The 15,794-nt window shown below is 50.2% G+C and overlaps 1 protein-coding gene across 7 annotated transcripts in view; it reads right to left on the bottom strand.

Annotated features, from left to right (window-relative positions):
- Positions 1–15,794, bottom strand: part of PAPPA2 (pappalysin 2) — a 201,065-nt gene that overhangs the window by 134,714 nt on the left and 50,557 nt on the right. For 6 of the 7 annotated variants that reach the window (XM_069981707.1, XM_069981709.1, XM_069981705.1 and 3 more), the window contains one exon: positions 11,242–12,893. The exons of the other annotated variant lie outside the window; for it this stretch is intronic. In XM_069981707.1, the coding sequence (XP_069837808.1) occupies positions 11,242–11,923 (682 nt within the window). In that variant the 5' untranslated portion in view covers positions 11,924–12,893. The remainder of the gene's footprint in view (positions 1–11,241; positions 12,894–15,794) is intronic. 7 annotated transcript variants of the gene reach the window in all.

Genomic DNA, 15,794 nt, shown 5'->3' with positions numbered 1-15,794 from the left:
GTTAGTGATTGGCTGAGCAGGCTGTTAGTGATTGGCTGAGCAGGCTGTTAGTGATTGGCTGAGCAGGCTGTCGGTGATTGGCTGAGCAGGCTGTTGGTGATTGGCTGAGCAGGCTGTCGGTGATTGGCTGAGTAGGCTGTCGGTGATTGGCTGGGGGGGCCAGAGGTGGCTGTGGTCAGCATAGGCTCTGACTGACTGAGACGGGACATTGCTGCAGCCAGTGATTGGATGAGTGGGCTTAAACTCTCAACTCAGTCAGGAAGTGGAGGCGTCTTCGATCAGCAGGAGACACGGGGGGGTGGACTGGGTAGTGAACTTGCAGAACCACATTAACACAGTGATTCTCCTGCTATCGTTAAGCTGTTTTAGTGCGGTTAATTTAAGCTTCATTTTGGACAAACCCTAAATTTACCCTAAATTAGCGGGGACCCCAGCCGTCAGACTCCTACTGAGCTGGTTATACCCCATCCTATGTATCGAGGATAACGTCACTAGTTCGGAATACCCCTTTAAGGATGCACCACAGTGAACCCAGTGGAAAGAACTAAGGCTCAAACGGCCTCAGAATAAAGGAACTGTCAGGCACAAAAGTTGTTATTTCATCTCAAACTTCCAAACCGGGAAATAATAAGTGATTTATACAATGTATGTTCTGCCCTTGACGTAGATGTTACTCTGTGATCCTGGGAGTTGGGATAAGCTGTTTCCCCAAGGCCCAATGACTTAATGACAAACTTCAGCCACTTTGTGACACTCAGACGCCGGATCCTGGAGACGGCTCAGCCGCTATTAACACCTTATGTCTCATTGAGCAGAAAAGCCTTCATATATTTAGAGCTGTACGGAGACTGTGCTGACTGGAGATACGTCCCCGGCCAAAGGCTTAACCGCGGTGAAAAAAGCAAATGAATAAATCTGCAGAAGGCGAGGAGACGTGTACTACAATGTCTATCAGCAGAGAAACAATGAAGGATAAGAAGTTCCATGTATGAGATCCTCCTTAGATGATGGCGGCCACTGTCTGCAGGACCATTGACCTTCCCCATCCTGCAGATTTTTTCCTTGCTGGTTTCCTGATGAATTCTTTTGACCACTTGAAGGTTACGCCCTACTAATCTGTTTTTTTATTGTTTTCTCCTTATACAAGACGATTAAGGAGCCTCATCCATAACCCATGTGGAGCTCCCCTTGTAGCTATTCTGCTCAGATGCTGAGAGGGGAAGCCTCTCCTCTCCTTCCATGTCATGAAATCATTTTCCTGGCCGTGAACCAGCTGTGATTGGCAGCCATGTGAGCTTCTCTGACCTCCTCTGAAGGTGTCCGGTGGTATCTGGCACACATTTCTGCTACACAAGCTCTTTGATGAAATTGGACCAGATGGGATAGCGTATCAGACCTGGATGTCCATAGCCCTGACACAGGTTTACCAGTTGTCCTTCCTTGGACCCCTTACGTTAGGAACTAACCTCTATACACTGGGAACATCCCACAAACTCTGAATTTTAAAAAATGTGAACCAGTCACCTAGCCATCAGCCTGTAACACTTAACCCTATCCTCACAGGGCTCAGAATCCCCTGCCACTCCACTCATTGTCTATCCAAGATGTGGGGATAACTCAGTACAGTTCTAGGCTATCACTAGTGCTCCCATAGAAAACAAATGGAGCCCTGGTGCCACCACCACCCTATTCCAACAGGGGACTCAGGGGCTTAGTCTCCAAACCGGGGTGCGGAGTGTAACCTCATCAGTTGGAAACAAATTACCACTAGTCACTTGAAAGCACAAAAGAGAATAAGATCTGTAGCCTTAGGTTCCCTCCCTGATCCCTTTCTCTAAATAGTCAGATAGTGTGAAACTATATTTAAAAAAGCGGAGGGAATGCTTAGCTAAGACGCGAGGAGTGTGAATACGGCTCAGGGGGTGAATATGCGGCTGAGGGTCATGAATCAGGTTCAGAGGATGTGGATATGAGGCCGAGGAGCAGGAATCAGGCTCAGCGGGTGAATATGAGGCAGAGGAGGCAGGAATCAGGCTCAGGGGGTGAATATGAGGCAGAGGAGGCAGGAATCAGGCTCAGGGGGTGAATATGAGGCAGAGGAGGCAGGAATCAGGCTCAGGGGGTGAATATGAGGCAGAGGAGCAGGAATCAGGCTCAGGGGGTGAATATGAGGCAGAGGAGCAGGAATCAGGCTCAGGGGGTGTGAATATGAGGCTGAGGGGCAGGAATCAGGCTCAGGGGGTGAATATGAGGCAGAGGAGCAGGAATCAGGCTCAGGGGGTGAATATGAGGCAGAGGAGCAGGAATCAGGCTCAGGGGGTGTGAATATGAGGCTGAGGGGCAGGAATCAGGCTCAGGGGGTGAATATGAGGCTGAGGAGCAGGAATCAGGCTCAGGGGGTGTGAATATGAGGCAGAGGAGGCAGGAATCAGGCTCAGGGGGTGTGAATATGAGGCTGAGGAGGCAGGAATCAGGCTCAGGGGGTGTGAATATGAGGCTGAGGAGGCAGGAATCCTGACTATTCAGGGGAAAGTGCAGCTACATCCCTGCAATAGGGGCACACCAGCAAAATAAAAGTGTTGGCTTCAGGGCATCAGGGGCTAAAAAGCAAATCATTTAAAACAATAAACAAGGTGCCCCATTATCTTTAACATCTATCACACTCCGGGGGGGCCTTCCTACAAGCAGGCGGGGAGCCCCTCTTACAAGCAGGCGGGGAGCCCCTCTTACAAGCAGGTGGGGAGCCCCTCTTACAAGCAGGTGGGGAGCCCCTCTTACAAGCAGGTGGGGAGCCCCTCTTACAAGCAGGCGGGGAGCCCCTCTTACAAGCAGGCATCAGGCCCCTCTTACAAGCAGGTGGGGAGCCCCTCTTACAAGCAGGCGGGGAGCCCCTCTTACAAGCAGGATGGGGAGCCCCTCTTACATGCAGGTGGGGAGCCCCTCTTACATGCAGGCGGGGAGCCCCTCTTACATGCAGGTGGGGAGCCCCTCTTACAAGCAGGTGGGGAGCCCCTCTTACAAGCAGGTGGGGAGCCCTTCTTACATGCAGGTGGGGAGCCCCTCTTACATGCAGGTGGGGAGCCCCTCTTACAAGCAGGCATCAGGCCCCTCTTACATGCAGGTGGGGAGCCCCTCTTACATGCAGGCGGGGAGCCCCTCTTACATGCAGGTGGGGAGCCCCTCTTACAAGCAGGCATCAGGCCCCTCTTACATGCAGGTGGGGAGCCCCTCTTACAAGCAGGCGGGGAGCCCCTCTTACAAGCAGGTGGGGAGCCCCTCTTACATGCAGGCGGGGAGCCCCTCTTACATGCAGGTGGGGAGCCCCTCTTACATGCAGGTGGGGAGCCCCTCTTACAAGCAGGCGGGGAGCCCCTCTTACAAGCAGGCATCAGGCCCCTCTTACAAGCAGGCGTCAGGCCCCTCTTACAAGCAGGCGGGGAGCCCCTCTTACAAGCAGGTGGGGAGCCCCTCTTACATGCAGGCGGGGAGCCCCTCTTACAAGCAGGCATCAGGCCCCTCTTACAAGCAGGCGTCAGGCCCCTCTTACAAGCAGGCGTCAGGCCCCTCTTACAAGCAGGCGGGGAGCCCCTCTTACAAGCAGGCGGGGAGCCCCTCTTACAAGCAGGCGGGGAGCCCCTCTTACAAGCAGGCGGGGAGCCCCTCTTACAAGCAGGTGGGGAGCCCCTCTTACAAGCAGGCGGGGAGCCCCTCTTACAAGCAGGTGGGGAGTCCCTCTTACAGGCAGGCGTCAGGCCCCTTTTACAAGCAGGCGGGGAGCCCCTCTTACAAGCAGGCGGGGAGCCCCTCTTACAAGCAGGTGGGGAGCCCCTCTTACATGCAGGCGGGGAGCCCCTCTTACAAGCAGGTGGGGAGCCCCTCTTACAAGCAGGTGGGGAGCCCCTCTTACAAGCAGGTGGGGAGCCCCTCTTACAAGCAGGCATCAGACCCCTCTTACAAGCAGGTGGGGAGCCCCTCTTACAAGCAGGCGGGGAGCCCCTCTTACAAGCAGGAGGGGAGCCCCTCTTACAAGCAGGTGGGGAGCCCCTCTTACAAGCAGGCGGGGAGCCCCTCTTACAAGCAGGCGGGGAGCCCCTCTTACAAGCAGGTGGGGAGCCCCTCTTACAAGCAGGCGGGGAGCCCCTCTTACAAGCAGGCGGGGAGCCCCTCTTACAAGCAGGTGGGGAGCCCCTCTTACAAGCAGGCGGGGAGCCCCTCTTACAAGCAGGACGGGAGCCCCTCTTACAAGCAGGCATCAGGCCCCTCTTACAAGCAGGTCCCCTTTATACCATTGAGGCCTGGTACAGTCATCCTACAGATCGCCATACAGCCCCATGATGAGCGGCGTTTGCTTCATTAGAACCGGGCGAGATCTGAGCGCTGTGTCAGTAATACGGCAATAAAATGCAGCCACATGGACGGTCGCCTCTATAGCGCTCCGCGGTGATCGCTGTGATCATTGCCGTTTGGTTCGTCTGACTACACCCGTCAGATTCATCTCCATCCCAGTAATCATCAATGAGTAGACGGCTCCGTGTCATTATACACAGACTAATCATCGGTAATCGCTTCACATCATAACCGTCATCCATCAATCTTCAGAGCCAGGGGCTTAGGGTCCGTGTGCAGGCAGCGATTATCGGTCAGATCTGCCAATAGCGATGGCATTGAGCGATTATCGGCTTGTGTAAACACAATTAACGATGAAGCGACAAGTGAGAAATCGTTATTCCTGATCCTTCAGCAGATTCTCACATCATCGCTGGTCGCTCACCAATAATTCCCAGATCCTACATCTAAACAGTCTGTTGCCGATTCACCCTAATGTGTGAGACGCCTTGAATGATCTTACAGCGATCGTAAAAACGTTTAATGATTTATATCTCCATCTAAACATTGATTGGCATAAAAATTGTCGCTCTAAAATCGTTAAACAATCGATGGACTTATCGCTGCAGGTAAAAAACCATGAGACGTGTGAGAATCCAACCTGATGAGTCCGACGACAAAAGCCGCACTTGTCCTAGTTCGTTGTTTGACGAGTCTGGCCGATCTCCGAAGTTAATGACACCCCCCCGCCCGGAGGCCACGGAATGTGGCTTCTTAACCCGCATCATGCAGCCCCATCACATATCCCCCATTACGCAGCCCCCATCACACATCCCCCATTACGCAGCCCCCATCACACATCCCCCATTACGCAGCCCCCATCATTCATCACCCATCACACATCCCCCATTACGCAGCCCCCATTACACGGCCCCATCACGCATCTCCCATCACACGGCCCCCATCACGCGGCCCCATCACGCATCACCCATCACACATCAGCCCCCATCACGTGGCATCTCCCATCACGGGGCCCCCATCACGCATCACCTATCACACATCAGCCCCCATCACGCATCACCCATCACACATCAGCTCCTATCACGTGGCATCCCCCATCATGCGGCCCCCATCACGCATCACCCATCACACATCAGTCCCCATCACGCGGCATCCCCCATCATTCCCAGAACAATCGCCCTAATAACAATGGGATAATCTGACTTTGTTGTTAACCTATTTTCTCCAGTCTGCGGAATGTGGCGGAATGTTCCGTGTTACAGAAATCCCGCAGTATCATTTACCTCTATGTGGTCCTTATTTTATGGTTTGGAATTTGCAGAACATACAAATAAAGAGCGGGCTCCCAAATTGCAGATTGTAATCATTACCGAGTTAGCGGGAGAATTTAGCATTTACATCGCTGCCAAACGCAAAACTTCTAGAAAAACAATTTGTAACTAGAGGCGAGCAACAATTTTCACCTCAAGTGGTCTCAGTATTTCCCAGAACAATACAGTGTAACAATGCTGGGTAGCCTCAAACATGCTAAATAGCCTCAACATCCAAACAACCTGCCTATAATTGTATAGGACCCCCTAAGCAATGCCCGGACTCCACAAGACCTCAGAGGGGGGTGTAATCCGGCACCTGCCACCAAGACCTTACTAGCAGATCCTTCAGAGGGGGTAACCAGCAGATTAGTGGGGGTCTGACTGCTGGGACCCCCATGATCAGCAGGTTGGAAGCATGTAGGCTGCGGCTCTGTCCCTGTAGAGCACGGGGTGATGTGGACGAGGGTCATTTTATTACTTCAATCCTCTGCGCCTGCACAGCCACCACCACAGCACCTGAACAGCCACCGCCACAGCACCTGCACAGCCACCACCACAGCACATGCACAGCCACCGCCACAGCACCTGAACAGCCACCGCCACAGCACCTGCACAGCCACCGCCACGGCACCTGCACAGCCACCGCCACAGCACCTGCACAGCCACCACCACAGCACCTGAACAGCCACCGCCACAGCACCTGCACAGCCACCACCACAGCACCTGCACAGCCACCGCCACAGCACCTGCACAGCCACCGCCACAGCACCTGAACAGCCACCGCCACAGCACCTGCACAGCCACCGCCACAGCACCTGCACAGCCACCACCACAGCACCTGAACAGCCACCGCCACAGCACCTGCACAGCCACCGCCACAGCACCTGCACAGCCACCACCACAGCACCTGAACAGCCACCGCCACAGCACCTGCACAGCCACCACCACAGCACCTGCACAGCCACCGCCACAGCACCTGCACAGCCACCGCCACAGCACCTGCACAGCCACCGCCACAGCACCTGCACAGCCACCGCCACAGCACCTGAACAGTAACCGCCACAGCACCTGCACAGCCACAGCACCTGCACAGCCACCGCCACAGCACCTGCACAGCCACCGCCACAGCACCTGAACAGCAACCGCCACAGCACAGCCACCGCCACAGCACCTGCACAACAACCGCCACAGCACCTATACAGCCATCGCAATAGAACTTGCAGAGTCACCACAGCACTTGCACAGCCACAGCACCCGCACAGCATTCATATCCAAGCAATCAGACCATACAGCGCACAATGCTGATCCTGCCGCCATACAGCGCACAATGCTGATCCTGCCGCCATACAGCGCACAATGCTGATCCTGCCGCCATACAGAGCACAATGCTGATCCTGCCGCCATACAGCGCACAATGCTGATCCTGCCGCCATACAGAGCACAATGCTGATCCTGCCGCCATACAGAGCACAATGCTGATCCTGCCGCCATACAGTGCACAATGCTGATCCTGCCGCCATACAACGCACAATGCTGATCCTGCCGCCATACAGAGCACAATGCTGATCCTGCCGCCATACAGAGCACAATGCTGATCCTGCCGCCGTACAGCGCACAATGCTGATCCTGCCGCCATACAGAGCACAATGCTGATCCTGCCGCCGTACAGCGCACAATGCTGATCCTGCCGCCATACAGTGCACAATGCTGATCCTGCCGCCATACAGAGCACAATGCTTATCCTGCCGCCATACAGCAAACAATGCTGATCCTGCCGCCATACAGTGCACAATGCTGATCCTGCCGCCATACAGCGCACAATGCTGATCCTGCCGCCATACAGCGCACAATGCTGATCCTGCCGCCATACAGTGCGCAATGCTGATCCTGCCGCCATACAGCGCACAATGCTGATCCTGCCGCCATACATATAGCTTGTCTTGTACAGCGTGTCTCTTATAGTATGTCTCCTAAAGTCTCTTATAGTGTGTCGCTTATAGGGTGTCTCTTATAGTGTGTCTCTTATAGTGTGTCTCTTATAGTGTGTCCCTTATAGTATGTCTCTTATAGTGTGTCTCTTATAGTGTGTCTCTTATAGGATGTCTCTTATAGGATGTCTCTTATAGTATGTCTCTTATAGTATGTCTCTTATAGTGTGTCTCTTATAGTGTGTCTCTTATAGGATGTCTCTTATAGTGTGTCTCTTATAGTGTGTCTCCTATAGTATGTCTCTTATAGGATGTCTCTTATAGTGTGTCTCTTATAGTATGTCTCTTATAGTGTGTCTCTTATAGGATGTCTCTTATAGTGTGTCTCTGCTATGATCTCACAACGGGAGACATACTATAAGAGACATACTATCTATCATACATCTATAAGGAGGTTACACAGAGGGGGGCATATACTATAAGGGGATCACATAGAGGCAGCCTACCCACTAAATGAGGGTGTACAGGGACCAATACAGATGTGCAGTGTGTAGAGAGATGGAGATGGTGACAGAGTGAGGAGACTAATATGTCTGTCTGGCAGATTCTGTGGATTTGTGGCTCGGAGAAGTTCTCATAACGGCCCAGGGCAAATGGAGAAGAAGATGAAAAGGGAAGAACTCCGATCAGAGAAGACGTCCCCTGTGAGTCACCTGATATAACTGCACTGTAATGTATATGGTGTACAGAGCCTGTGTGGGGCTGGGGATACGTCTATATGACTGGATGAGGTGATATTGATCCTTGTACAGTGGATTATACAGTAGCAGCGGTGGCATTGTGGGAGAAGTGTTTGGGCGTGGTTAAGGGGCGTGTCCTGGTGCATGGGTGTGGTTAGGGGGCATTTTTTGGGTTCGTTTGGGGCCAGGGGCGTAGCTAGGACTCATAGGGCCCCATAGCAAAAAAATGTAAGGGGCCCCATAAATCCTGTACGCCCCCCACCCCCCCGGCAAACACAGACAATGACGCACATATACACACACAGAGGCACCAATAACATATATACAGATACGCCACTGACATACACACATATATACGCTGTAATGTGATGACACTAGTGCTGATGTATACACCATGAATAGACTGTACACAGGGAAATCATCTCAGTGTAATAAGAAATACTCAACCAGAAATAAAAGAAAATGCAGCAGATATTAGTGGTGGGTTCTTTTATTAGAGCCCAACATTAATAGAAGCTGCTGCAGAACATCTTTGGGAGCAAACCTGTCAATCACTTGAGACACAACTGACATACACAAACACACATATACACCAGTGCTACAGACATTGCTGATATACACACACATATAGCCACAGATACATACACACACATATAGATACATACACATACTGACATATAAATATATACACAGATACATATATACACACACTGACATATACATATACTCACAGATACATATATACACACACTGACATATACATATACCCACAGATACATATATACACAGATACATATATACACACACTGACATATACATATACCCACAGATACATATATACACACACACTGACATATACATATACCCACAGATACATATATACACTCACTGACACACATACACAGCACTTACAGCTCCCAGGCTCCCCCTCCTCCTCCTCCTGTAGTCCGGGCTGATCCTCACATAGAAGTATTCAGGACCTTTGGGTCATGTGACCCAAAGGTCCTTCACTCCTCTCCTGTGCCGTACAGGACCTGGCAGGTCCTGCTCCTCTGTTCAGCCCGCTCACCCGGCACTACAGTGAGGGGGCTGAACAGTGCAGTGGGGGTCCCTCTTCCTCTCTGGACCACTGGGGGTACAGTGGTCGGTACCTAGCATGAAGGCAGGGCAGACTTCCTCAGGCCCCCTTCCTGCAGGGGCCCCATAGCAGTCGCCTTCCCTGCCTTCATGGTAGCTACGCCACTGGTTGGGGCGTGTCTATGTCCCTCTTTTCAAATAATTTTGGAGCCTTAAAGGGGGAATTCCAGAGAGTGTTTGTCTAACTAACTGTGCTCAGGGTGCAGCTAAACAGGAATGAAATCCTATCCTGACCTCCGCTATCTCACTTCCTGTGCTGTGTCACACAGTGACCTTCCTGCTCAGCCAATCAGCTGCTGAGGCAGTCCATCGCTGCGGACACTGATTGGCTGATTGGGAAGGTCCTTGTGCCTGAGATCCTTCAGTCTGTACAGTTTGGTGGCTTCTTTCTCCCCAGCAGTCTGTTCCCTTCTTTCTCCTTCCAGCCTGTGTGAGCTGTGTGGGGGTCCAGGCCAGGAGACCCCCAGCGATCATTATCATCCTGTGTCATCCATCCCTTGTATACTATTACCATCTACTTTCACAGCTGCCGAGTCAGCTCCCTGCTGACTCGCTGCTCATACCCTGGTCCCCACTGACTCGCTGCTCATACCCTGGTCCCCACTGACTCGCTGCTCATGTCCTGGTTCCCCCTGACTTGCTGCCCATGCCCTGGTCCTCACTGACTCGCTGCCCATGCCCTGGTCCTCACTGACTCACTGCTGATGCCCTGGTCCTCACTGACTCGCTGCCCATGCCCTGGTCCTCACTGACTCGCTGCCCATGCCCTGGTCCTCACTGACTCGCTGCCCATGCCCTGGTCCTCACTGACTCGCTGTTCATGCCCTGGTCCTCACTGACTCGCTGCCCATGCCCTGGTCCTCACTGACTCGCTGTTCATGCCCTGGTCCTCACTGACTCGCTGCCCATGCCCTGGTCCTCACTGACTCGCTGTTCATGCCCTGGTCCTCACTGGCTCGCTGTTCATGCTCTGGTCCTCACTGACTCGCTGTTCATGCTCTGGTCCTCACTGACTCGCTGTTCATGCTCTGGTCCTCACTGACTCGCTGTTCATGCTCTGGTCCTCACTGACTCGCTGCTCAAGCTCTGGTCCCCACTGACTCGCTGCTCATACCCTGGTTCTCACTGACTCGCTGTTCATGCCCTGGTCCCCACTGACTCGCTGCTCATGTCCTGGTTCCCCCTGACTTGCTGCCCATGCCCTGGTCCTCACTGACTCGCTGTTCATGCCCTGGTCCCCACTGACTCGCTGCTCAAGCTCTGGTCCCCACTGACTCGCTGCTCATACCCTGGTTCTCACTGACTCGCTGCTCATGCTCTGGTCCTCACTGACTCGCTGTTCATGCTCTGGTCCTCACTGACTCGTTGTTCATGCTCTGGTCCTCACTGACTCGTTGTTCATGCCCTGGTCCTCACTGACTCACTGCTCATGCCCTGGTCCCCACTGATTCGCTGTTCATGCTCTGGTCCTCACTGACTCACTGCTCATGCCCTGGTCCTCACTGACTCACTGCTCATGCCCTGCAGTTCCCCACACAAACACTGGTGGCAGCAGACATCCCTGTTTCACCTCCTATTGCTTCCCCACAACCTGTTAAAGTAGAAAGAGTAGTAAAACGTACTAGAAATAATCTCTGGAAAACACTCTACGGGTCATGCAATTCCTTCCTGGCGGCTATAAGAAATTATAGGAAGTTATCATTCTACACCTGACTATTGGGATCGACCGACCACAGGTAAAGACACCTGAACACTGATACAAGGAGTGGGTCTTACTTGCTATGACGGCTGGACCATTCTGTCCTCCTTCTGGCTTTACCCATAATTCTACAGTGAAAGTTTCTCGAGGTATTTGCTGCTCGGCTTCCGGATTCAACACCAGTCGACTGTGTGCACCCGAGAAGTAGACGGAGCCTTCGGCAGAGCTGTTCTTTTGTAGTAAGAAGGGTCCGGAGTAATCGGATAATATCCTTTGCACGTTACTTGGCTCTGTATCTCGGCGGAATCTTGTGTTTCTTTTCAGAGGAGCAAAATGTTCTTGCAGTGTTTTTGTGCCTCTCCTGAGAGAGTGCCTGCTGGAGGTGTTAGTGCGCGGTCTATGGTTGTGGATCATGGTCCAGTCATTGGTCTCTACCATAGAGCGATGGATTGTATCTCTGCTCTTCCTTTCTTTGCCACAGTCCTCTGACCCATCCTTCGATAGGCAATCAACGCTCTTGTCTACTGTCCTGAACTGATGCTCTCTAATAGGGTACACTTCCTGGGGAGGGAGCTGGAAGTTAACCAAGGACCTTCTCTCCTGACCAAGTCTACAGGACTCTCTCATAGAGAGTAACCTCAATTGTTCAGCTCTCAAAACCAGTTCTTGCTTGTACTGAAGAGTTGGGTTCTCTTTATGGGGTCTTCCCCAACAAGTCAAGAAGATAAAAGTCAAAAAAGGTATCTCCAAGCATCTCATCTTGGTCCTCACCGGCCAAACACTACTAGTACAATGGAGGAACGCACAATGACCACAGCCACGTCAAGGAACTGGACCATACATCTATATCTACACGACGTCTGGCGGGGTTATTAGGTTGGGGAGATTCTCTTTGTCTGCGTCAACAAAAGTATGAATGTCCTCCATGATGCCGAATCCGGTCTTGGTTTCTCATTGGACACTCAGGCCTTGGACATGTGTTTGGTGGCCGGCCACTGTTGCCCTTTTTCCTTTACATTTTTTAGTTCCGGTAGCTAGTGTTTTCTGCGTAGTGCAGGAGCTCTGGGATGGCTGATCCCCGGTGGATTCCTAATCTATGTTCCTGAGCCAGATGTTGAGCGGACGCATGTGTTTAGCACATGGCCTCCACATCCATATTTCAGATCTCTAGTAAACTTTCCCTTTCTCTCCTTCTCATCTATATATATATATATATATATATATATATATATATATATATATATATATATATATAACCTGCCGGCCCTCTCTTCAGTGTGGGCGGTAAGGAGGGAAGCAATTGCTACAGGCCCAGTAGGATTCTAGGGAGCATGGAGCAGGCGGCAGGTGTGCTGTCAGCTGGAGCAATGCACGCCGCCACCGTATGGAATATTCCGGCACTCTCCAGCAATAAATACGGGCGGAATCCTTACCTAAAATACTGAGATACCATAGAGCACGTAAACCCTGCGAGCATGCACGGGGGCGGCAGCAGATGCATCACCGGGGACTGAGAGGGGACAAAGATGGCGGCTACCTCGCAGCCTGGGATACAGCAGAGGACACAGAATCCATGGGCAGATATTTGGCTGAGGGATCTCGTATAACAATGTTTGGCCGCTGCCGGGCCTTGTTTCCTCGTACTATGAAGGAGGACAAAGAATGTTATCTCGTTTCAGGGTTTTCTGGGATTTCTGTGTTCTTTGTGAATTGGTGACGCTCCAAATTCCTGCAGGAAAATACAAAGAGAAAACCTTGTAAGGAGCGAGAATTAAAGGGGACATGTGACGCCCACCATCTGCACCGAGCACATGGTTACTGGGAGTCCCAGGGGTCCAGGCTCCCCGTATATACTGCAGCCCCCTGTATACACCTCTCTGTTATGGGACATTCATAGGGAAATCCTGTGTGTCTATAGAATTAGAGGGACAGTCCGGCCCACAGACTCTTAAAGGGGTCGGCCACATTATTGTACGTTTTTTCTATGTGCTGTGATGACTTACACTTCTAGCGCTGTGCTTGGCCGCACGACTACACGACAAGAATTACAGCACCAAGATTTATCAAACTGCTGTAAGGGTGCCTTCACACCTACCGTATCGCAGCAGAAAATCCACTGCGGATCCGCAGCAGATTTAACTAAATGAATGCACACAGCATTAAATACGCACTGTAAATCCGCTGCGGATTTTCTGCTGCGATACGGTAGGTGTGAAGGCACCCTAAAGGAGAATGGTCTTAGTTACCCACGGCAACCAATCAGATTCCACCTGTCTGCAGTGTCCCAGAACAGCCCTTCTTATGCTCACACTTTTGTTATAACCAGTTCTGGAAAGCTATGGTCCACTGCAAACTGCGTGTATTGTGTCACCCTTCTCAGTATTCAGGTCTGCTATTTCATTCATTTATTGCATGTGTACTCAGGTATCAGTGTCTAATGGTATTATGTCGCCTCCTAGTGTTCAAGTATGGTACTCCTCATGTATATTTCTCTGTATATGCCTAATGGTGTGATGATGCAATGGCTGGATGTCACGTGACTGTGCCCTGCTTCCATGGTAACACCAATGGTCATCGAGCTTTTGGCTGGGGTTACCATGTGACTTCCTGTGCTACCACAGTGTAGTCTTGTTCTCCACCTTCAGGAGACAAGTTGTGTCCGTTCTCTCTCCCTGCTAAGAGAGAGGCCTCTGTGTGCTCTGCTGCTCCAGTCCACTGGCTGTGTTCCTGTCTCAAGTCTCAAGATTCTCATCTGGGTGTCGATTCTTCAGCCATTCTTCAGTTCCTCTCATCATCATCTTCTCAAATCATCAACAGCAAGTATTTCATTCAAGTCTCATTCCACCCAGCATCTCTGCTTCAGTATCACTACTACTCCCATCATTCAGCACGCTAATCTCACAGCCTATTGCAGCATCACCCATTATTCTGCTTTATTCAAGATTGCCTTATTCCCGGTTGCATCCGGAGAGACTGTTGCTACTAGTTACCACCGTTACAATAAATACACAACTACCGTTGTTTCTGAACCTTGGCATTGGTGTGATAATTGGTGCCCTGACTAAGGACAACGAAGAATCGCATGCCCAGTATTCCCGCAGGGTCAGGAGCCCGGTTTCCAGCTGTATCACCCTCGTACCTACACCGTGACCACATTATCCTACAGCTGCCCCGGTTCCTGTCTGTTAGCACCATCTACACTGCGGAGTGGCCCCTAGGGGCCAGGGCATCGCATGTCATTTTCCAAAGAATCTGTGACGAATGAGAGGTGGAATCTGATTGGCTGCCGGGGGCGACTGGGCCAGTTCTGCTTTGCACCTCCTAAATCTCCCCCATAACTTTATAACACTGGAAAAGATGATAATAAAGAGGCCAATCCCTTTAAGAGGGCACTATGTCAGACTGGAGAGAATACACCACTTCCTGCAGGACATACAACAGCTGATAAGTACTGTTATAGAGTGATAGAGTGATGTAATAGTGTGATGTAATACAGTGATGTAATAGAGTGTAATAGTGATGTAATAGAGTGATGTAATAGAGTGTAATAGAGTGATGTAATAGAGTGATGTAATAGAGTGGTGTAATAGAGTGATGTAATAGAGTGATGTAATAGAGTGTTGTAATAGAGTGTTGTAATAGAGTGATGTAATAGAGTGTAATAGAGTGATGTAATAGAGTGATGTAATAGAGTGATGTAATGCAGTGATGTAATAGAGTGGTGTAATAGAGTGATGTAATAGAGTGATGTAATAGAGTGATGTAATAGAGTGGTGTAATAGAGTGATGTAATAGAGTGATGTAATAGAGTGTTGTAATAGAGTGTTGTAATAGAGTGATGTAATAGAGTGTAATAGAGTGATGTAATAGAGTGATGTAATAGAGTGATGTAATGCAGTGATGTAATAGAGTGGTGTAATAGAGTGATGTAATACAGTGATGTAATACAGTGATGTAATAGAGTGGTGTAATAGAGTGTAATAGAGTGATGTAATAGAGTGATGTAATAGAGTGTAATAGAGTGATGTAATAGAGTGATGTAATAGAGTGTAATAGAGTGATGTAATAGAGTGATGTAATAGAGTGATGTAATAGAATGTAATAGAGTGATGTAATACAGTGATGTAATAGAGTGTAATAGAGTGATGTAATAGAGTGATGTAATAGAGTGTAATAGAGTGATGTAATAGAGTGATGTAATAGAGTGATGTAATATAGTGTAATAGAGTGATGTAATAGAGTGATGTAACAGAGTGTAATAGGGTGATGTAATAGAGTGATGTAATAGAGTGTAATAGAGTGATGTAATATAGTGTAATAGAGTGATGTAATAGAGTGATGTAACAGAGTGTAATAGGGTGATGTAATAGAGTGATGTAATAGAATGTAATAGAGTGATATAATAGAGTGTAATAGAGTGTAATAGAGTGATGTAATAGAGTGATGTAATAGAGTGGTGTAATAGAGTGTAATAGAGTGATGTAATAGAGTGATGTAATAGAGTGGTGTAATAGAGTGTAATAGAGTGATGTAATAGAGTGATGTAATAGAGTGTAATAGAGTGATGTAATAGAGTGATGTAATAGAGTGTAATAGAGTGATGTAATAGAGTGATGTAATAGAGTGATGT

Source organism: Dendropsophus ebraccatus, chromosome 8 (assembly GCF_027789765.1).
Source record: "Dendropsophus ebraccatus isolate aDenEbr1 chromosome 8, aDenEbr1.pat, whole genome shotgun sequence".
NCBI lineage: Eukaryota > Metazoa > Chordata > Amphibia > Anura > Hylidae > Dendropsophus > Dendropsophus ebraccatus.
The sequence above is the reverse complement of the archived record's forward strand: the minus strand, read 5'-3'. Positions and strand labels throughout refer to the sequence as shown.